Source organism: Anser brachyrhynchus (genome assembly GCF_964034855.1).
Source record: "Anser brachyrhynchus genome assembly, chromosome: 21".
Classification (NCBI taxonomy): Eukaryota; Metazoa; Chordata; class Aves; order Anseriformes; family Anatidae; genus Anser; species Anser brachyrhynchus.
This window is the reverse complement of record NC_137714.1, coordinates 3,464,500-3,487,983: the sequence shown is the minus strand read 5'-3', so window position 1 is coordinate 3,487,983 and position 23,484 is coordinate 3,464,500. Positions and strand designations below refer to the sequence as shown.

The 23,484-nt window shown below is 39.1% G+C and overlaps 1 protein-coding gene across 10 annotated transcripts in view; it reads left to right on the top strand.

The window, feature by feature from the left end:
• The window catches only part of PRDM2 (PR/SET domain 2), an 81,261-nt gene that overhangs the window by 15,122 nt on the left and 42,655 nt on the right, over window positions 1-23,484 (top strand). For 8 of the 10 annotated variants that reach the window (XR_013941356.1, XR_013941357.1, XR_013941359.1 and 5 more), the window contains 4 exons: window positions 1,337-1,454; window positions 2,997-3,100; window positions 6,628-6,780; window positions 13,011-13,137. Coding sequence is in view for 1 of the 10 variants with exons in the window: in XM_080564066.1 (XP_080420192.1) it covers window positions 1,337-1,454; window positions 2,997-3,100; window positions 6,628-6,780; window positions 13,011-13,137 (502 nt within the window). In the remaining 9 variants the exon portion in view is untranslated. Of the gene's footprint in view, window positions 1-1,336; window positions 1,455-2,740; window positions 2,776-2,996; window positions 3,101-6,627; window positions 6,781-13,010; window positions 13,138-23,484 lie in introns of all 10 variants that reach the window. The other 2 variants (XR_013941360.1, XR_013941358.1) reach the window with 2 other exon arrangements.

The window sequence follows — 23,484 nt, the reverse complement described above, 5'->3', positions numbered from 1 at the left end:
AATGATGTGCCTGTCCTGAAACATTTCTAGTAACTTTTTCTCATCTTCAGACTATTCAGAATCCAAAAGTACGCATCTGACAAAGGTTTCTGCTAAAAGCATCTTGTGTTGCTCTTAAATGTCCTAGTCTGTCAGGAGTGATCAGCATCATTTTCTAGCAGAAGAGATTGTATTTAAGACACAGCATACAGCTGAAACATAAAATAATGAAAACTCTTCTTGAGAATTATTTATAGAAAAGATTAGGTCTGTATTTAGTTTGTACCTCTCTGTATTTTTAAAGGGAAAATCCATCTAGCTCCTTTAGAGATTTTTTTGATTGGGCAAGACTTTCCGGACAGGTTACATAAGAGCTAGTATGTTTTCACACTACGTGTTTTTTTAAAACTCTGGGAACCATCTAGTTTAAAAGTAGAATTTAAAAATACTGTTTACAATTACCTTGTGTAATCAAAATAATTGTAATGCTTCAATAGAATGTTTAAGGAACTGGAAGTTTCTTTGTGATAACAACTAGATGCTAAAATTGAGGCAATGTTTCTATGAACAACTCTGTGATAAACTCAGTAGTTTCTCAGGGCATAACTGATCACAAAAAATAGTGCAATTGAAACTTGATCTGTATTTCTGTTTCATGGATGAATTTTAGATTGCCATATTAATGAGCAGTTTCAAAGATTTAACACTAACCCTGAACCCATGTGAAGGTTGTATCTTGAAAAAATGAACTTCATTACATAAATTTAATATTATGGATAGATGTTTCCCAAGGTATAAAAACACAGTGATTCCCATTCGTTCATCTTTAGGTGTAGTGGACTAGTACTGTCAGGTAAGCTATATTCAGACAAGAGAAATAAAATACATGTAGCTCTACGTTTCCCAAATAACTTAAGGGGGAATTTTGAATGTGTTTCATAGGACAAGCCAAGGAAAATGAATGAAATGGCAAATCATCTCTGAGAAATATAAAAACCCTTTCAGTTAAACTCACTGTCTGTAGTCAAAACGCATCTATTAACTCAAGCAAAAGAATACTTACAGAAACTGACATAATTATCAGTGTTTTACATCTCTAGTGGTCTTAGAGCTCTTCATTAAAGCATAAACAAGGGTTTTGAGAATAATGGTGAAAACTTGAATGTTCTGATGAAAAGATACATGTTAGAATGTTGATGGAGGACCCTAGTTGAAATGGCGATTTGGAAACTTTTCTTAGGACTAATATTAGGAGTAAAAACTCTCAGGAGTAGGTCGTAAGGGTTGATCATCTGCTGTGCTTTTTGTTGGTTTGTTTTTGCTAATGGTCATGGCCCTTCTGTTTTTTGACTCGTAGAACGCAACTGAACCTACTGTGGTTGTGGAGACCTTGGCTGATGTACCTGAGCATGTGCTTAGGGGGCTTCCTGAGGATGTGAGGCTCTTCCCATCTGCTGTTGACAAGACAAGGCTTGGTGAGTGCCAAAACTGTGAAAAGAGAATGAAGACTTTTAAAGTAGCTCGCATAGATTACGCACAGATGCTGTCAAAGTTTGGTGCCCTTGTATGCTGGGTAGAGATGAATGTCCGGAGCATTTATCTGAATAAATTTACATTGGAAAGAGCAGTCTGCTTCTGACGCAGTTTTCTCAAACACACCAAGATTATGTTTACAGAACATAATATAATTTCAAGTCAAAAATGGACCAAGCTGCAGAAAGATTAGGTTATGAAAATACAGGTAAACTACTTCACTGGTTTGCTTTAATTTATAGCACTTTTATCAGTTGTTGTTTTTTTTTTTTCAGCTACCTTATTGTTGTCTCCCTTTAGAATGCTGTGTCTCACTGTCCAATCAATATATAAAGTTTATAAGAAGATTCAGTGCAGACTTGAAAGCTGCTATATGGAATGAAGTATTGTTTTTGTAACGTATGCAAAATGCTGCTTTTTTTAAAACAGAGTTTTAAGTTGCGAGAACTTTGGAAGTCAGATTTGCAGACTGGATACGTGACGTTGAAAGCTGGTAGTTTAAGGAATATCCTGACTATGGGTGCATTACTATTAGTAACAGGTTGTAAACTCCTTGGAGCAAGGTTAATATTTTCTAGTATGAACCTGTTCCGGCATAGTCTGAATGAGAATGTTACGTTGGAACATAAGTGAAGTAGAAGGAGAAAAAATGCTAGAAAACTTCTACTACTTTATGTTTCTATAACTTCAAAAGATATTTTTATGACACTTTCATTTTCACAACAAAGTCAGTGTCAAAACATTGTTGAAATATAAAACAAACAAAACAACAACGAAACAAACCTCTCATTATATACCTGCAGGTAATTCATAAATTCACTGGCTGTTCATTTTTTGTACATGTTGGTGAAAGAGTGGTGGGCTAGGGAAATCTAGAAAAAAATAGCAATTATTTGTCAACCTGTTTGTAGTTTCTTTGCTATAAAATGTGAAGTGTAGCTGTCCATTTTCAGTTCAGCTAAATATTGTAAACTAATTTATGCACATCTTGTAACCAATGTTAAATGCTTTTCCTTCAAAATACAGTATTTAGTTTCGTAACTTCTGTGAGGGCTTTACTTGTCTGACGCTATTTCAGAGAAAGCAAATATTTTTTTGTTTTATTAACTTGTTTACTCAGCAAAGCAGCTGGAACTTGGGACTTTATTATATAAAACTTGTAATGGTATTATGGTATTTTGGATATCATGTGAAGTACAAGAGAAATCATCATTTTTTTTGTCTTCAGAGCTACAGTAGCCCATGAGCAAAGAATAAAACCAGGTAAACGCTTAAACCTTATGTGATTGAAGGGAGCTTGGGGGTGAGGTTTGTTTGAATTCCTTTCAGTAAACTTCAGTTTCCTCATTGTGATCTTAATATTGTAGAACGCTCCACAACCTGAGGCAGACACATATAATGATCTTAAGAAATACGAGTTGTGAAAAGAACGCTTTCTTGAGATCAGTTAGATTTGTTATAATTATTGATATGTATCCTTTCAGGTGTCTGGGCAACAAAATCAATTTTGAAAGGCAAGAAATTTGGGCCTTTTGTTGGTGACAAGAAAAAAAGATCTCAAGTTAAGAGCAATGTGTATATGTGGGAGGTAAGAAAAAGCTTGTAAATGAAAAGGGTATCTGTCACTAGCCCGGTATTTTGTATTTACCTTTCTAGAGATTTTAGATAGACGTTATGTGAAATAATTGCCGGTAATGTGTCTGTGGTTACCATTGCAAATGTATTTATAGATACCTGCATTGAGCAACCATTCTGAATTACAAAACTTTAAACTAAGGGCATTGTATAAAATTGCTGTAGCAATTTTCTCATATACTGTCTCTGGATCCCTCCTCCTTTTAGGAGTCTACTACTGAAAAAGCTTTGCTTTGTTGGCCTGAACGCTGAGTGATATCCCTTCTGCAGTTGAGTACTTATGAAATTAGGGAAGCTGGAAGGATATGAAATGTCTTAAAGAAGCCACAACGCTCTTCCTCGTCTAGCTCTTTGAAAAACAGCTTTGTTATGGGAATTGGTTTTGCTTTTGGAGTCTTTTATAAAAGTTCTCAACTGTTGCAGTATTTCTTGTGCTGCTTGTATTTGGGTTTGCCTTAAAGCAAGTACTGTCTGGACAGTTGAATAGCTTGTTAAGCTCCACTGATAGTCATAAGACCTCAGATATTATGTAGACTTAAGAATGTAGGTTCCTTAATCTGGAGTTGAATCCTGCCTACAGTGTCTTTAAATAAGGCAGGTCATAACTGCTCCCAAAGACTTCTTCAGCCTTCCCGAAGGTTCATGCAGCAAGTGGCTTTAGCATAGTGGATGGTCAAGGAGGGGAGATGGAGGAACTGTGGCATAGCATGCACTGAATAGAAATGGCTAGTTTATGGATTTTTAGTGTAAAGAAATTGGTAGCAGTCATCCTTCTTGTCCCTGGCCTGCAAACACAGAACTGCATAAAACACCAGAAACACATTTAAAGCCTAATGTTAAGCCCTATTGGAGGAATTGAGCTAGAATAATGTCACAGAAATACAGATTCACATTCAGGAAAGTAATAAAGTGTTCAGGTAGAATGTTTGTTGTATTAAGCTAATATATTTTACTCCACTGCATAAGATATCTCCAGTTTTGATCTGGTACAAGAACACTTAGCGAGATTGAAATCAATCAAGTAAATTATTGACCTTGCAACTGTTTTTCATCATGTTGGATTTTGAATGTTCTCACTAGATACATCTTAGTATGTTTGAAATTTTTGTTGAGAAATGCTAGTGGCAAGCAATTTGATATGAAGATTCATAGCTTGCAATGCAGGCAACCACAGAATCCCTTTCTAGACTTCAAAGTAATCGTGTGTTGCTTCCATACTGATTTTGGAATTAAAAAAAAAAAGGCAGCTAAAATGAGACAGCAACAGTTGGCCCCATATGCTGATATATGAAACCACTCCAGCATCTTAACTGTAAGAAAATATGATTTGTAAAAGGATGGTGGTGTGTGGGAGTAGTTCAGTATACGGACCTTCAGCTAAGGGAGCAACCTTTTTCCACAATAAATCCATTTTGTTTTTAATGAAGTTAACCTGAAGAAAAACTAAGGCTTCTAAAACGTAGCCTCTCCAGTCAATTTTAATAATTAGAAATGATCATGCTACAGTACTATTTTGAAAAAGATGAGTTCTGTGTCAGCATATGCTTGCTTTGTCTGAAGAGAGCAGTAGGCTTCGTATTTTCATTTTCTGTCAGAGAAAAGCCACTGATAGGAAAATGATAGCAAGTGACTGAAAACTGAGGGAAATGCCTCCTGCTGATAGGCTCAGAACGAGTGGCCCAACTGCAAAGAATGGTCCTGGTCATGGCTTACAGGAATCATTTAAAATCACAGTGTTATGTAGAGAAGTTGAAACTATTTCCTTTCTCACATTGCACAAGATTTTTACAACAAAATCAGTAGATTAGGTGGTTTCACTGAAAAGTAAGCAAATACTATGCTTTGCCACGCGTTCCATATCTCCTAACTCTTCCACATCATTGTTTGGCTGTTTTCTTCCTTTTTAATGAAAATGATTGCTTTTCCAGTCTTGGTCCGTGAAGCTGTTTACTTTCTCATGTTGCAAGGGCTGGGTGTGCTGATGAACATTCTTTCAGAAGTCAGCTGATGAAATCCATGCTGAAATAGTTTAAGTAAGGAAGAGGCTTTGTCTTTGCTTGGGAGGAGTCTAAGAAGATTTTGGTGATTTTTTTGAAACTTTACCTCTATGGATAAAATTCTATTTTATTATAGCAATAGGATATCAGCACAAAAGAAATCCAACTTCAGTAAATCATTCTGGCTTTAAGCTATTGTAGAAGTGTAGTTCAAATTGAAAATGTAAAACATTTGGAAAAGACTTAGATTTACTTCTAAAGTAAGTATCAAAAACAAGCAAACAAAAGCTGCAGCGTTGTGTAACAGAATGGGAAAGTTATGGTAAAATCCGAATTTCAGTGTATTCCTTATCTACGGTGTTGCTAAGCAAATGTTGCAGGAGGTGATGAGCTAGGGACACTGGGCTGTGAGTTCTTCCTGGCGGAGACTGATACCTATAAACTTAAACGAAAGGAAATAAAATGTAATCAAATTGTACTTATTTTTCCTTATTTTTCCAAAAGTCTATAAGCTGCTGAATACTTTTGAGACATTGTGTACCTGTTAGTATGCTTGTGTTCTGAGACAAAGAAAATATTTTTAAATAATGGAAAAATGATAGCTCCAGTTGCTGAATGGTGGTGTGTTCTTCATTTTGCAAAAAAAAAATATATATATATAGCATCCATTGACAGCTTTTCTTACAGGCGTCTAACTTGGATTATAAGAAGAAATGTGGGAGATACACAACGTGTCTTGAAAGAGAAGCAGAGTTGCCTGTCAGCAGAAAATACTGAAGTGCTGTCAGTAGTTTTGCTTTAATGGAAACGGTCTTGAAATGTAGAATATGAGTATACATTCAAAACATTTAGCCAAGAATGCAAACCCAAGAATTTATGTAGCATCTTGGAACATAAAGAAGCTTATTGACATAGTCAATTTTTTTAAGGTGATCACAAGACTTCTGAAAGGTTAAGATTTTCTTTAATATCCTGAAGCAAGATTAAATATACATTATGCTTTCCTTTTTCTTTGCAAACAAAGCAAATGCTTCTGACTTCTATATAGTTACTTTTCCCAGTTCCTCAGATAGTAAAAATAAAGCTCAATTGCATTTATATCGCAACATCAATCCTTACACTAAATATAAACTCTAGAGAATCATTTCAGGCTTGCCAAACTGAAAACAATGTATAGAATGGAATGTATTTAAGGAGTTCAGCTTTTGAGCTCAAAGCCTTCAGACAGAGAAGGTCTTGGAGGCCAGAAGTTCTTCAATTTTTTTTTAATTACACCAGATCCTCTAAAAGGACTGCAAAAGAACAGCAACACTCTTGCCCTAAAACAACCCTTATCTCTGCTCATTTTTTGCCTTACCTCTGACTTGGATGATAACTACTACTTTGTATAGCCTTAAAATACGTTTTTGTGGTTTGGTGCATGCGCACCTCAACATGAACAGTTGTCAGTTTGCTTGGGATAAATGCCGTTTTTCTCTCATAGGTGTATTACCCAAACTTGGGGTGGATGTGTGTTGACGCAACTGATCCAAAGAAAGGGAACTGGCTGCGGTATATAAACTGGGCACGTTCAGGAAAGGAGCAAAATCTGTTTCCTCTGGAGATCAACAGGACTATATACTACAAAAGTTTAAAGGTATCAATGTCTGTGAAGATTCAGTTACTATTCTGTTTAATCTCTTTTTTTTTTTTTTCCATTTCTCAAATCCTTTTTTTGAAACTATTTGTACTAAACAGATTTTGAAACATTTTATGAAATACAATTAAAATATTGGAAATGCTATATTTCATTGGTCTAAGTTCTTCTGTCAGTATGACTGACGTTACAATCTACTGTTAGAAAATAGAATACTTATGAACATTACATTTTTCTTAGTTAATGATTTGCTGTAGCACCAAAGATGATACAGATGGGGATGAAGAGCAAGCAGATTACATAAAATATGTTTCTTCTATTCCTGTAGTTACTGAGACAAATTGTACTGATTTTTTTTTCTTAGAAATTAGGTATTTTTATGGTCTTCGCATCATATAACAAAGATTGGCTTTCAAGACACTTTTATAGGCAGCATCACGAATCAAATTTTCCTAGTCGTATACCTCTCCAGTTTTGTTGCAGGAGTGGTGGGGGAAAGAGGGTAGGCAGGCGTGATTACTGGCAGGTTGCATCTCCTGAATGAAGAAAATATTTGTTTAGCTCAGTAAGGGCAGAGTATGTTAGTGTTAGAATATTGTAGCTGTAAAGTAGTATTTGAATCTCTTATCAAGAACCTGCTAGTGGTGAGTATATGTAGGTTGACTTTGGTTAGAATTTGTTAGAAAGCATTTGTTAGAATGCTTTTGTGTAATTGGTTATATACAGCCTTACTGTTATGCTGTGGATGTTTCTTAAATTTCCTTGTAAGGCCAACAAAGCTTCTAAGTAACTGTTCCTCACTTAGGAAAAGAATGAATTGTTGCCATGTGGTTTTCAAGTTTATAGGACAAAAAAGAAGTATGTAGAACTGTTATATTTTAGGTCAAACTAGACTGGAAAAAGCCCTTAAATATTTTCTGTACTTTCTAAGAGCTTTGAGATAGGGACTCCTTCCTCAAATGCTATTGTCAGCCAGGCTGTTGACTTGTCTTTACTGCTAATTCACTGCAGGCAGGCTCTCAGTGTCCATCTGTAGCTGGTTTAGTTTGCTCTAGGCATTTTATCTTGGGTTGCCCAGACTTTGCCTATAGTCGCAGTAGTCCATGGATGTAAGCGTGCTTTTGGAGTCACTGTGACATTTTAAACTTCTCTCCTGTTGCAAAGGTATTAGTCATGGTAAAGATGATGTTCAATCTGTTTTCTCATGGACAACACAGCACTGGCTTCAGTATCTGAAATGTCCTTTGTTGCTTTGACTGTCCTCTCGGCTTGCAACCTGATGCATTTTATCCCAGTAAGCCTTGCCAGCGAGATCATGCTGCCAAGCAGCTCTCTCGGAAGACTGCTGGAGCAGCCAATAAGGCTCAGTTTTGTTGGTTTCAAAATCTGTCTGGGGTTTCTTGCAGCGAGATGAGATTTTTAGCCTGTCTGGGACACGATGGGGTTTTCAAAGAGCAGTCTTGAGTTTAAGAGGGTTTATTTGCCCCTGCAGCAACCACTTGGAGGTGTGTGCTGTGCCTGTCCCTGTGTGCTGTGGGACTGTTACAGATTCAGGTTAGTGTTAGCAATACCAGTTCAGGTTAGCATCTGGAAATTCACATTTGGTGTCTGCACTGTGTTCTGGTGAGTGTTGTATCAGAAAACGTGTTACCTCCAGGCTGCCTCTGCATGAAGGCTTGCTGCTGTGCCTTTTAGAGTCCAGTGCAGAAGCAGCACCTGTGAGTAGGTTTGGGTGCTGCAGAAAACTGAGAGTGCCAGGACCTGAGCTGCTACAGAGCCTCTAAGTTGTTTCTGCCCTGTGCACGTAGTTCTAGGAATGCAGTGCAGATGTGCTTGAACTGGCTATGCAAGAGCCAGGTTGGGATCACTTGTATTAGTAAGCCCAGCTTCATGCTGCTCAAAAGTAATCAAACCGTTCTCAGGGCCAGGTTGTTCCTAGAAGTGTTGCAGCCATGGTCCGGTGGTGGCAGGTCACTCCTGCAGTCCCACGATAGCCACTGCCTCTGAAAAATGGGTAGCTTGGCAGGTAGTTTAAGGCGTAGCTGTGCCAATGTGTGAATTGCTTCACTATGCAACAACTGGGTTATATTATAAAGTTTAACTTTGGTCCGTATTAGAAAAGAAACTTCTGAATCTGTAATACCAAAAATTTGTTAACAGTTTACCCTGATATTCTCAATTACTCTTCGAACCATCTATTTCAATGTATTTTACTTTCCTCTTACACCTTCTAGACTAAGGTGGAAAAGGGCTTCAAGTTGCACCAGTGGAGGTTTAGATTGGGTATCAGGAAGAATTTTTTCACAGGAAGGGTGATGAGGTGCTGGAACAGGCTGCCCAGGGAAGTGATGGAGTCCCCATCCCTGGAGCTATCTAAGTGACGTGTGGACATGACACTCTGGGACATGGTTTAGTGGTGGACTTGGTAGTGTTAGGTGGTGGACTCGGTAGTGTTAGATGATGGTTGAACTTTATGATTTTGTTGGTCTTTTGTACCCTAAATGATTCTAGGATTTTTACTGGTATGTAAGGAAGATTCCATCTTGCTAATTTGTTGGGATTTTTCAAGTGAAACTTTCCCATTGAAATCGGACAGTCTTACCACCATTAAACATTCAGTATTCAGTCAGCCTTCTGATAGATCAGATCAAGATTTAGCAAGTCACATCTTGTGTTTTTTTTAATTCAACAAATTTGAAAAGACTCTTCTTGTCGCTTAGTGGTAGTTAATACTAGAAATAATTGTAATGATAATTATTCCAATATTCTGTTTAATATCTTAGCTGTTCCAATGATATAAAAACCAAAGGATGATATTATGAAAGCTTGTTATATCTAGTGTTTTCTAAAGTTACTTTTCATTATTTAAAGTGACATTTATAGTGACCATGCTTCTTAAAAGTAGTGTGAAGAAATTGGAAATTGAGCTGTGAGACAATGACAGCACAGGTAAAAGTATAACATAGAAGAGATTTCAGATTTGTGGTCTCAAGGGCAAGTTGCTACATGAAAGCATTTAAATGTTATCTGTTCTATCAGCTTTCACTATACTGTAACTTAGAAGCTGCAGGAAAAATTCATAACAGAATAGCAGAAAAACAGCCCATTTTTTTCTTTCTATTTACAAAGTATGGTTGTTTGTATATCTCCCTTTTATGTGAAGGTCTGTTTTTTATCTCCCCTTTTCTGCCATGATTGTTCATACCAGTCTTAGATTCACATCACACCTTATTGACCGGTGAGACAGAAGAAAATGTGGTTAATAACAGTGTGCTCTCAACCATTTAGGAACATTTTATCAAAACTTCCTTTCTAATCTTCTTCATAATGCATAAACTTAGGGGAATTCCATTTGGTGACAAACAACAGAGGTTTTATTTACCCCCAAAAGAGAGTTAGTGGCTTGTGTGTTATTTTGTTCTGCTTTACCTTGGTAGCATTTTAAGTGTTATCATTGCTATTAATTTATTTTTCCCCCCAGGGTTTTCTTCTTTTTTTTTTTTTTTGTGGGTTTCTGATTTGTAAGTTAAACATGCTGATTTCCAAGCTGCATTGCTAAGATAAGCAAAGTCTGCATTTGCTTGGTGTAAAAGAACCTCAGAACTGCACAGAGCTTTAATTTCCATATTCTCTGCTATACATGAATAGTAAAATTCCACGTTGGGGACTTCTAATGAGGTCTCAGATAGCATTTTTAACTGAGCACAAGCAAATATCTTCTCTTCTTCTTTACTGAAGGACTGAAGATATTTGTAGGTTGCTTTGCATATGCTTTCCCCAATATACATATATGAGAGTTGTCGTATTTCATGGAAACAGCTTAAACTCATTATGGGGTTTCAGAAGTTCTTCCTGCCTCTCCTAATAAAATGAGCTAGTTGAATGGTGTTATTCTGAGCATAGTGCAGGACTTTGTAATTCTTGAAGTAAAACAGTAGTAAATTGCTCAGTTTCAAAAAGTCTTCTAAATAAGTTAGGCTATGAGACTGTCCTTGCGTATGGTGAAATCAATTTGTTTAGGGAAGAATGTTTTGTCAGACGGGATTATGATAACTCTAGAACCTCTTTGTTACATAGGAATACAACGTAACGTAGAATTAGAGTGTGAAAAGCGCACACAAGCATCAATGCCACAAACTGTCTGGTGTGGTTACAGCTGGGGAGGTAAGGCCACTTCCAAGTGCAAAAGAACAGTGCAGTGGTAACATACAGGGAAAAACTTGTATTCTAATAAGATCAGAGAGGTAAATGTCTATCTCAGCCTGTACAAGACACATTGCAGTGTTTGCATGTGTACAATGAACTGAATTTTAGATAATCTGTTAGAATTTTGGATATTACTCTTGAAAATAGCAAGTTTCAAAATCACTTTAAATCTTTTGAACAAAAGGTATTCAGCTTAAGGAACATTAAATGTCAGAATTGGAACAGAATGTATCAATAAGCATGTGAAAGCTATTGCTCTATAGGGATGGGTTTGGGGCAGGCCCATTCATAACCAAAGTGTCCCAAGCTGATGCTCCAGCAGACGGTTTGGAGATAACAGCTTGGAGGAAGTTGGTTGTCAAAGGTGTTGCTGGAGGGTGCCAGCAGCAAGCTGGCTGTGTGCACTGTAGTGCCAAAGGAGCTCTAGAAGCGGCACTTGGTCACTGCAGTCCTTTTCTTCTTGTATTGCTGTTGAAGGAGATCTTTTAATGGTCTGATTTTTATTTTTATTTTTTTGAAGCCGCTGCTGCATCTCATTTTGGAAGTACAAGGTTAGAGGGTTTAATTTAGATTCTAGAGTAGTTATTCCAAAATGAAATTCATCACATCGAATGTCAGTTCCAGCCATGAAGCTAACAAATTACACGTTCATTATCATCATGTGTTTGAATTGCCCAAAAGTTTTGCCAACTCTTTTCTCAGAGTTGTATATGGCCGAAACGAGAAGTTGTTTGCATCAGGCAACTCTTCTTCATTCCTTGCTGCCAACCAGCTGCAGAATGGGACCATGCAAATCTGGTTACCGCTGCTTACCCTACCAAGCCTCCAGAACTGTTAAGCAAAGCCTACTGCTTGGCTTCTTATAATATAACTTAAATGCTTACTTAATAAGTTACAATATAACTTGAACACTTGCATCTCTTGTTGTTCCAGTGTCTGGGGATATAAAGATAACTATCACCTCTGTCAAGTGCTGTGAGACCTTTTTTTGAATTATTATTAAAAAAAAAAATGCTTTAGAAGAAATAGATACTGCTATTGTTCTCGACACAAAATTCCCTTTGGCTTCAGACTTGAAATAATAGTCCTAGGCTACCATTTGCCCTAACGTAATGACTCTAAAAATATTATTTTATTACTTCCAGTGTTCATTACGCCTGGGAAAAAGGGGGATTGTAGTTAAGGTAGAGAAAGTCGTTTTTGTGTCTGTGTGATTTTTGGATAAAATGGTTCAGGAAACAGAGAATTATGATTTTAAAAAATAGGTTACAAATGCATCTTTAACATGCAAAACTGAAGACTTAGTTGTTTCAGTCAGAGGATGTTTTAAGGAGCACATGAACTAACAGGACACTGGCATGGGTCAGCCTGGTGACGGGGCTTCCATGGGAGTAGAAATCGCAGGGATGGCCGCTTGGCTAGCGTGGCCTTTCCTGTGGATTTTTGGGTAGGATTCAAGAAAAAATAATAATCAGAAATAATACCTTTGGAATGGCAGACAAGTCTTTAATTACTGTAATTAAGTGGCTCTCAAGCACCTAGTAATTAGGTCTTGCTCTGGGTTCCCTCCCCTTTTAGTCCTCTCCTAGGTCTTTAGGTTTTGTCCCAAATTCCAGCAGTCGCAGCTGGCCGATCGCTTTTTTTCGTAACGCTTGACGTGAGGTAGGCGCGCTTCGCCGGCAGCTCCCCGAGCACAACTAACCTGTGCCGGGGCTTGCCTTTGGGCTCTCCGGGTCACTCCCGGCGTCCAGAAGGAGCCTTTTTGCCTGTAAGCGCCAGGCTCGGGGGCTGTGTGGTGGCGGCAGGAGCTGCTTGGGGCCGCTGAGGCACCCCCGGCCCGGCGGGAGGAGCCCCGTGGCCGGCCGGGGGCCGCTGGGCGCCGCGCGTCCTCCGCCCGTCAGGGGGCGCTGCGGGCGGCCCCTTGACGCGGGAAGGGCGCCGCCGCTCCCCCCCCTTTTCCCCCCTTTTTCCACCAACAAACCCCCGCCTGATTGGCCCCGCGCCTCTCTCTTCTCTCCCGGCAGCCAATCGCGCCCGGCGAGGAGCTGTTGGTGTGGTACAATGGGGAGGACGACCCGGAGATAGCCGCCGCTATCGAGGAGGAGCGAGCCAGCGCCCGGAGCCGGCGGCACTCCCCGAAAGCCAGGAGAGGTACGGCCGGGCCGGGCCGGGCCGGGAGGGCAGCGCGGGGGTGGGGGGGGCGCCTCCTCAGTTCCCCGCCGGCCGGGCCCCGGCCGCCGCCGTGACCTTCGGGGGCGGAACGGGGAAGTTGGGGAAGCCGGGGAGGGGAAGCGGCCCCGGGCGGGCGGGCTCCGGGAGCGGGGAGGGCTCCGAGCGGGGAGGGCTCCCCACAGCCACCCCCTGAGCGCCGCGGCGTGAGGCGGCCCCGGCGGGGCTCGGCCCGCCTGCCCGGGGCCGGCCCGGAGGGGTTCGGGAGGGGGCAGGCGCCTTCGTCAGCGTGGAAATATGTCAGAGCGGCCCTCCCGTGGCTTTTCCAGCGTTAAGGCAACAGGGATATATATAAATTTTTTTTTAAAGTGCATGCGGCTCCGCGCATCGCCTTATGTAACTGGCATTTCGGTCCCGGTTTAGACCAAAGCACGGCAGAAGCTCGCTCGGTTTTCAGGTTTTTATGTTCGCTCCCTGCTTTTCCAGTCGCTGCGGCGGGGGTGCTGGTGCCGCCCGTAGCCGAATGTGTGCGCCCCGGGGTCTGCTGCAGGTGGCAAACGAACCAAAGGGAGGAAAAAGACGATACGTAAAATGGCATCGTTGTAACTTAGCTTACGGTCTGAGGCCCCGTCTCACTTGTGGTGCAGTTGGTTGTGGAACTCGCGTTGGGAACAAGATCGATGTTTGGGAAAATGGTTATTATATAAATCTGGTTTATTTTGGAGAGTGATGTGGGGCCCGGGAGAAAGAAATGGTGCGAGACGATCGGTTATTCTTCTGAGCACTGATTCGTATTTTGAACTTTCCCAAACTCTGCAATTCAAGTACTGGCTGTTATTTTGCTATTTGTAACAAAATATGTTTGGCGTACGTACGTAGGTAACTCTTAGGAAAAAGCGCAATATAACCTCTAATTTACCAAGTGTGCATTATCTCGGCAAATAAAGTTTCTGTGCATGTGATTTACCTGAAAGGCTAGAAAAACAACTTGAAAGGATTTAATTACATTATAAATTAGAAAAGCCAGACAGAATCATTTCTAAGGTAATTTTACATGGCCCAGAACTTCTATTTGCATTTGTAAAGTTACAGTTTAAAAACATCAGTAAATCAATTTGGGAGTTCCTGGATTTTGTTGCTGTACTATTTTTTAGATCAGGAGTTTTAACTGATAAGGGCTTTAATGATTTCAAACTGTCATTTTTTAGAAAAATAAGCATTTTCTCTTTATTTTATAAATATAGACTCCTTCCCAAATCTCACATCCACACACAAAAAAATAATAATCCCAAACAATATAGATGATAATAGAATAGGAATTATAGGTAATAGATTAATTCTACAGATAAATTATTCTTTATCCTTCTTGTATCATTAGGCAGAAAGACCAAATTCTTAGTATTGTGTTGTTTTGACTTATGATTAAAGCTTCATTATCCATGTTGTATAAGATGAGTCAATTCACAATATGTGCTTTGTTTATCTTATAATACGTACATATTTTGAAACTTTATAGTTCTATTTTTAGGAGATTCCAGTGGATTATTTTTTACCCCCCTTCTTCTCAGTTATTTTAGTATTTGCAGTAATGTCAAATATTTGCAACTCACGCAGATTTGCTTTTAAAAACCTAATATATTCTGCTGAATTGATAGCTGTAGCTGCAGATAAAATTCCAAAATGGTTTCCATTGATAATGCTTCTTTTGGAGATTCAGGGGCTGAGGTTTTATGGGAAAATAAGGGAAGTGGTGATGAGCTATGAATTCAGCAAGATTAGAAAGGTGGTGTTGTTATTTTGTTTGGTTCTGATTTTTTGAAATAGTAACTGTACTATAAAAATGGGGGGAGAGAAATGTGATTTTACTTCTTGCATGTGAAAAAATTGGAAGGAAGTGCAACGTAATCATGCAAACAAATTCCCAATTTTAACAGACTTTTTGGAGATTTGAATTTATTAGCTACCGAAGCAGATCAGTCGATTCCTTTTTTTTAATGAAATTAATTTTGATCTGTTACAGATTGTACTCATACACTTTCAGAGGAGAAAATAGAACTAAATAAGAACTGCCAAGTTTAAACAACTGTGAATTAGTGTCCTGTAGAAACACATTTTCCAGAAAAGGAAGCTGACAGTTTAGTACCTTACAAATGACTAGACAAGACCTTATTTGACAAGTACATTATAATTTAGTTTTTCAAAACACACGGCTATTTAATAACTAGTCTTTGTTCAGTAAAAGAAATATCCTTTGGAGTTTTTAATGCATTTTTTTAGGCCTTGTCCTTGAACACTTAAGATAGCTAATATTTGACAAACGGTCTGGTTGCTGCAATTTGTTTAATGAACTCTGATATATCAGAAAAAGTGATAATTTCACAGCTATTAAAATTTTGCCCAATGAACTGATGCTTACACCATTGTAAAACTTTTCACATTGCAGTAGGATTTCTCTTGATTTCTGAATAAATCCTTCCCTGACCCCAGTTCAGACTGTCTTACCATAAGAGGCAAGCCTTACTGAATTTGTCAAGTCGGGATGGCATTTCAGAATCAGCAGCTGACCCAGTCTGGGACAGACACAAGATACAGATGGAAATATCACATTCTGCTTGACCTTGATCTGACCTCTGTTTGCAAGTGATTACTGACACTGGTCCATAATCTCCTTCAGAGCGTGTTCGGGGCGGCACCTGGCATTCTCCTCTCCAGACCGGTCTCCTCTAACACGTTTGCAGAAGGTGGGACCTTGGTTATGCCTCGGTTGTGTTTCTCAAAAGTCCCCTGCTCTTTAGTTGCACGACTTCTTTGCCAGTTTTGTTTGTGTCATCTGCCTTCAAAAAGCATTTCGAAGTATTCCATCTTCCTGGTGTTAGCGTGAATAGTTACCGTTTGAGGGTTTGAAGGTTTTCATAACTGCAGTAAATCTTTTGTTTTTCTTTTAACGTGCAAAGCACTTTTGTTAATTAAGGAAAGGTGACAGTTCTTACCAACATATTTTTCTGCATTGAATAATTGCTTGTAAAGTGTTGTTGCTAAGGTGATGAGTGTATTTCAGATTTGGAAAGAAATTCAGTAGGATAAATGGGTCTTGGGGGGGGGAAACACCAAAAACTTGGTTAGTATCTAAGACTTATTGGAGCTAACCCGTTATCTTTGACATGATTACTAAGTGGTTAAAAGCCAGCAGCTGCCAGTGCCTAAGAAGATTGTCTTGGTCAACAACTAGCAGAAAAATGATTAAGACACTTTTTTGCTTTTGTATTTTCTGAAATTTCATGTATTTAAGCTTTCTAGCCATTACTGTCTACCTCTCCCAGGTTGTAGTCAATATATTTTTGTTCTGCCTATCGAGCTTGGAGGAAAGTTTGTTCAAATCAAATGCATTAGCACAAGATTTTTTCATTAATTCCCTTTCTAAGGCGGGGGCGGGGGAATAGCCTGGTTTTCACTTTATAAATTCATAAATCTGTTTACCTGTCGGTGGAATAGGATGAACTTTTTTCCCTTATCAGCACACTTATTCCTTTATATATGTCAGTGTAGTAACAGTAATAATATGGAAGATGAACACTGACTTCAACAGGCTCCCAAAACGTGATTTTCCCTTCTCAGACTGTTACAGCTGACTTTCTCTTGCTCTGGTGTTTCTCTTGCAAGGATATGTTTATTTGGTGTTTTGGGAGTCTTTGACTTCGTACTGAATTTTCCTTCTAAAAGCAACTTTTCACTAACCAAATATTTCAAGGGAAGGACGGTCATACATAAAAATGCCCAGCGGTTTTATCAGGCTCTAATCTAAGGTGCTGAGTAGGCTCCAAAGCGTGATCAAGCAATGCTAAGGTAATCTGGACAGTTTCAGTCATGGATTATGTGGCAGATCAAATGTGTGGTCTCAGAGGAAGAAAGATACTGGCATTACATGGGATAAAATGGTGCTCTGCTACATGCTTGTATATAACACTTCTTAAACTTTGTTTTCCAGAGGGGAGAAGAGGCCAGTGTTCTACTTCTGCGCTTATTTATACCCCAGTGGTAGTGTTTCCGTGCTATGCTGCTCAGCTGTGTTTGTGTCTTAGCAGTGTTCCTCGTAGCACTTTATCTAGGCAACAAACCCCACTGGCATAATTTGTGCCATTGTCTGGAGTGAATACCCTGAGTGCCTCTTTCATATCTTCTCCCTGCAAAGTCAGACCGTCAAGAGAGGAAGAAAAAGTCTGTAATTTCACTTGACCAAAAGCATGCTGCATGAGGCAGTTTGAATGGGAGCCTGTCATGAAACCAAGTGGCCTCTTGGAAAACCCAGTTGTGTGTCCTCTTGAAGTACAGTCCTCTATTGTAGTAGGACAAAACACCTGAATCAGGATCTTTTGTAGCCCCAGCGAATATCTATTGTAGGACAGTTTTAAACTCTCAAATTGTTGCTAATAAATTTATTAAAACTTCACTACCATAAATGTCTGTACTGCTGTTGTAATGCTGTGGTTTTTATCAGGCTTGAATGCAAAGTGCAACTTCAGGCTTTTGCTTCAGAGATTTTAAATCAGTGCTGCCATACTAGAAGTTACAGTGGTACTTTTATCTGAAAGTGTGGCTATGGCTGAAATGGTGTCAAATTGCAGCTGCACAAAAGCAAAACGTGAAGATGCAATAAGCAGGTTAAATTCTGTAAATTCTGTGCATGGTCAAAATTCTTGCAGTTTTTCTGTTAATGCTTTCATAGGCATTTTCTCTTAGTTCCAAATAATCGCTTGCACTTGAATTGCCTAACTATACATCTTGGTCACAAAAGTTGGGCCTTGGATTGCCATCTGGATGGCATCACAAATGGGAATCGTGGCCCAGTGGTGCCGTGGTGATCTTTTTTTAATTTGTTACATGAATTTCTTAGCTAGAGCTCTTCATGGAATAAAAGAGCTTGTGAGAAAATGGTTGAGTGTTAACTGGAATATGGCTTACAGAAGGTGGTAAATCTATATGAAAAACTTGGGAACTTAAGGCTTCAAAACTTCCTAGCTAATGACTGGGAAGAGACAAGGGAGGAGGGAGAAGGTCAGAAAGAAGATCTGGAACAAAACTTTAGAATGAAGTTTACTTTGATTTTTTCCAAGTTTAGACTGATTAACAAGAAGAATTCTGTAACTCCAGTTTAAAAGTTGCCTTTGGCACGTCAAGGGAGCTGTACCTCTCATTGCTGCTTCTATCTGGTGAACATTGATATATTTGAGGTCTTCTAACCAGTGGAGATTTTCTCTTATCTCCCGTAAAATGGGGCTTTTTGAAGAGGAGACTTGTATTACTTTAAGTTTCCTTCTTCACTTCTACAGCAACGCCCCCAGTTTCTGTGATAGCTGTTGCTCTGAGCCTTCCCGAGCAGCAGAGTGAGATTGGTATGATTCATTCCAGCTTTGCTTCTGCCTACGGGTTTAAGAATAGGAGAAGATAAGACTTCATTTCAGAGGTAAAAATAAATTATCCGTGTATATATAAAAATAATTAAGAATTCAGCATTAAGTTGCATTTATTGACCCCCTTAAAAACTCCGTATTTCAAAGTTTAAGCTTTTGGAAGAATGAAGACTTAGCATATTCAGATAATAATTCCGAAGTTGTTTTTTAAATAAAAAAAATCAGTGGTTTTTATTTTAATCAAATTATAGCATATTTATATGAACATTGTGCAACTTGTTTACTTGTGTGCTGTAATTGTAAGGTTAGGGAAGGCTGCAAGGTTTGTTTCTCCTTCAGAAGCCTCACACTACTGTGTATGCACTCCCTTTAAAAGTTTCCGAATGTGCAGCTGCTAATGGAAGTCCACAGGTGTTGTCAGTGTGGGGCTGTCGCCGTTAGCAGCATCACGGTATGTGCTTGTGCTGAAAGCTGGATTAGCCACCCCAATTCTCATGCTGCTGGGGACACCCAGTCCTGTCCGCTCACACATCAGAGTGGTGGTGCCACTAGGAAAGCAAAATTCCTTGTAGTAAGAGGAACTTCGCAAAGGGCCAGAAGGTGGTTGGGAATGCAGGGTAAGGACTCGGTGCTGATAATACCGGATCTTCATTACAGCAAGTCGTGCAAGCCTCCCGTGCACCCTGTGTTACTTCATCCCTGTGTGGTTTTGTCACACAAAAAGCTTATTTAACAACGTCCTTTATAGTTGTTAACAATTCAGTATGTTTTTAGCTACCATATTATTTGTGATTAGGGCATATCTCTAACATAACAAACTTTGATTTGCGTATTCAAATCAGACTCTAAACTGATCTGTATTTTCCTTCTTTTCTTCAGTTCAACCACTCTTCCATATGCTATTTTTTCTCCCAAATTAAATAATGAAACACATCTAGATCCCAGTTGCAGCATTTCTGAGCAAATTTGCTAGTGTTCTCTTTAGTTAACCTACAGTAGGAAGAAAAGTAAGGCATCAGACAACTTTCCGATGTTAATCAATGTGTTTTTCTTTCTGTTGATCAGGATTAGCTTTGGAACTGGGGGTGGCCTGGGAGAAAAGAAGCTTAGTATTCCATTGCTTTTTTTTTTTGGAAACCACTTTTTTAATTATCCTGAAAATGAGTTAAGTTTTGAAGTTCCTATTAAAATATTACTTCCCTTGTGCAAATACTGTTAGGATTTTCCAACACTTTCTTAAAATACTCTTTTTTCTGAGTCACAGAACTGTTGAACTGTTTCTGTGGAGAAGATGCGGAGAAGAATTGGTGAGTGCTGTTTTAGGAAAGAACTTTGGGTTGAACAGATTTAGAGGCTGTGTTCAAGTACAGGAAGTGGATGAATTCCTGCAGAATAGGAGAATAGATGCTGTTTTCCAGAAACAAGTGGTTTTCTTTTTTGTTCTCTTAAGTGCCTTACATTGTGTGCGTTTGGGAACTGTCCCGTTGCTTGTGAGAGCAGGCTTTGGTTTTTCTCTTACACTCAATGAGTTCCTGCCTTGCCCATGGCAGTGTATGGGTTTTCTGTCTCACTTAAACCAATGCGACTTTATTCGTGTGAACAAGCCTTTCTTGACTTCCTTTGCATTGTCTCATGTGAAGTCAAGGCTTTACCAGGCACTTACTCTTTCACTTCGTTTGTTGCCTTACAATTGGACACTGGTTTTTATGGGAGATACAAGCTCATCAGTGACTGACTTTCAGTGTATTCTTTTTTACCTTCAGCTTGTCCTTCTTGAATCGTGTCCTCATGTAGTGAAGGCTCTAAGTTCCCCTTATAATGGGAACCTTCCCTACCTCTTCATCATTTTTACTGCTTTTCTCTAGATGCTTTATTTTTACGTTTCATCTTTTTTAAACTGTTCGAGCAACACTACTAATATTGATTCTGTATCATTAGCACTACTAAACTTTGGTGCTTGTTTTTTTATTATAATTCACCGTTACTTTGCATTGACCATGTATTTTACTTGAATTGTTTATGGGAACCTCTTACTCTGAGGATGTATCTACAGATGCCCTGCATAATTTATGAAGTGGCAAGGGGGCACATTTAGCATAACTCCAAGTATGTCCATACAAAGTTTTGATAAGTGGTTTGTTTGTGGGAAGAGATGTGACTCCAATTGTACGTGTGTGTGGCTGAGACCTGTTTTCTTCAGGCATGATACCTCCTTACTTTGTAAGGCAATTTCTGGTTGTAAAGTCTCTGTGAAAATTCTAATGTCACTATTAAAAAACTGCAAAATATCAAAATAATTTTATGTTCTACTTATTCAATGCATTTTTCAAAGGTACAAAAACAGTTATTGTCAGACCAGAGCGTACTTGATTTTTTTTAGTCTGTCAAACCTTCAAATTTATTTTGTCATTCTTGCCAAGAACCTTACATAGATTGACAGGAATGACTTTGTGGTAGAGAATTTTCACTGGCCTCCACTCACTGTGTGAAGTCCCTCAATGAAATATAGCAGTCTTTAAGTTTTTGCTTGGTTTTAAGTTATTGAAATAAAGCTTACTGGTGATTCAACACTTCTAGCTAAGAAATCAGGTATTGTCTGAACACCAGATGTTCACTAGTGTATATTTTACTGTGTATGAACTTCTTCCCCTGGACTAAGCAAGTGTGTTATTTATTTGTATCACCAGTGTATGTTTGCTTAGCATGAACCCTTCAGAAAAAATTAAGAGCTTACTGGGTTTGCTGTTGAGAATTAATTTTGTTGTCACACTTTCTATCGGAGTTCTGCAAGAGCATTTGATAGGCTATGATTAATGCCCCAGAACTTCAAAGAGGCAGTATTATTAACGTGGTGGTTGGCATAAAGTTACTCTAGTGAGACTACTATAATAGTTGAAAATCTATCTTCTTGATTATTATTACTGCAAAATGCTATGGAAATGGGTTGTCAGCTATACATCTATTCCAACTTGCATTGATGGCCAGACTCCTTACTTGCTAGAATCTAGCCAAATCCGAATCTGGTTTTATTTGGCAGTCTGTAAGAAAATTCCATTGTTAAATGGGAAAGGCCTCGTGTTTCCGAAAGTGGCTTGATTCGTGTAAATGATGGTAGATTTTCTCTCCTATTGTCACTGGTCAAAGCCAGGTACAGTGCAAACTTCCTCTTGCTGTTGCCAGTAAAATCAAACACTTCACTGGGTAGTAAGCTCTGGTGTAAAGCAGCTCAGCAGCAGTGACAGCTGAGCGCTCTGTAGCACGGAGTTTGTATCAGAATCTTAAAATACCCACCTTTGCCTTCGAGTCATACTCCTAAAAGGAAACGTGCACGGTACGGGTGCCAAATGTTAGAATCGTCTTGGGCTTTTACCAAGGAGTAGGTCACTCCAAGTTTCAGCCAGTTGAGTAAAAAATTGACTTCCTGCGGTGTTCTATTTCAAGTGACAAGTAAAGAGCAAAGAGCCCAGCATTTCAAATCTTATGGACCCTTGTCAGGGATTGCAAAAGCAAAGTGGACTTTGTGCTGGAACTTCATTTGTAGCTACCAAATCCTTAACTGTTAAGTGTCAGCCTCGAGGCTCTCTGCTCTTTTTTTCTGGTTTCTTGAGTGAAAATGTCCAAGTTACTTTTCAGTGAGGTTTTATTTTTGTATTCTACTTTAGTTTTCATTTTATTATATGAAAAAATGTGTGGAAATCTAGACTTTTCATGTCTGGTTTCATCAGAAGAGGTTAATCTTGAATGTAGCAGTTAACTGAGCAGAAGACAAATACACTTGTCCTCTGGCTGGGGCTTGTTTTCACATCATTTGAGAAGTGGAAGAAGTTGCCATTCTCTGTAGTGACTTTATGAGCCTATCGACCTTTCTTCAATTCATAAATTAGGCAGAATCCAGTTGTCTGATTTGGGGCAAACTGTACATTTAGTAACTTCTTTTGTCAGCTCTCTTACCCTGAGCGCCAACTGTTGTCCTGTCGCATCGTGCTCTACAACTCCAAAAGCACAGGTTGGGCAGCTGGAGCGCTGCAGCTAGAGTTCCTCTGGAGATGCAGGTCAGTACACCCTCTGTTCTCAGAGAAGCCTGAAAAGCATTTCTCTAGGAAAAAAAAAAAAAAGGCTGCAGCTAAACTGAGTGAAGCACCTGGGTTTACAGAAAAAGCTAAGCAAATCCTTCACAACTTCTCAACAGATATAAACGATTCAGAGACTTGGTTGAACATTATTTTAATGAATTTCCATAATGTTTATCCTCGTCCTTAGTCTGCTTTTACATATTAGAAAGGACCTGTAGTGATAGTCTGCCATATGACCTTGGATTGTCCCTCTGAAGTTGGAAGGAGATGAGACTTTCCAAATTTAACAGATGCAGAGAAGCAGTTTTCATGCCTGCAAATGCGTCCTGACAGTAGCTGCCCATGAGCAGTTAAAGATGTTCCTTGTGAGGCTGGAGGCCCGGTTCATAAAATGCTATCGTATTTTTAATGAGGGCTAATGGGCACAAACTATGTATTTACTGTAACAGGTAGCTGGTAATTCCATTTTTTGTCATCTCTACTTAATTTGTTAGTAATGTTTTTTCCTACCTCATATAAATGAAGGCATGTTGTTGGGCATCAGCTGTTTTCATTTCAGTTACGTGGTAATGTTCTTATACAGTGCCTGAGCAAAAAGCTCAGGGCAAGTAAGTGCTATGCTTCCAGTAAAGAATAGCCTTTAAAACTGTTACAGACCAAAGATATTTATTGTTTAGGGCAAGCTTGTATTGCATGCCGGGACTGATGGCTTTCTTCAGAGGTAAGGGAGGGCGATAAGCGAGTGCGCGCTGTGGAAAATACTATGGAATAAGTTTTCCAGGTTAAGTTTCTCTTTAGAAATTCAAGATATGACTTTATTGCAAATCTCTTAGATTGCTGCAGATAAA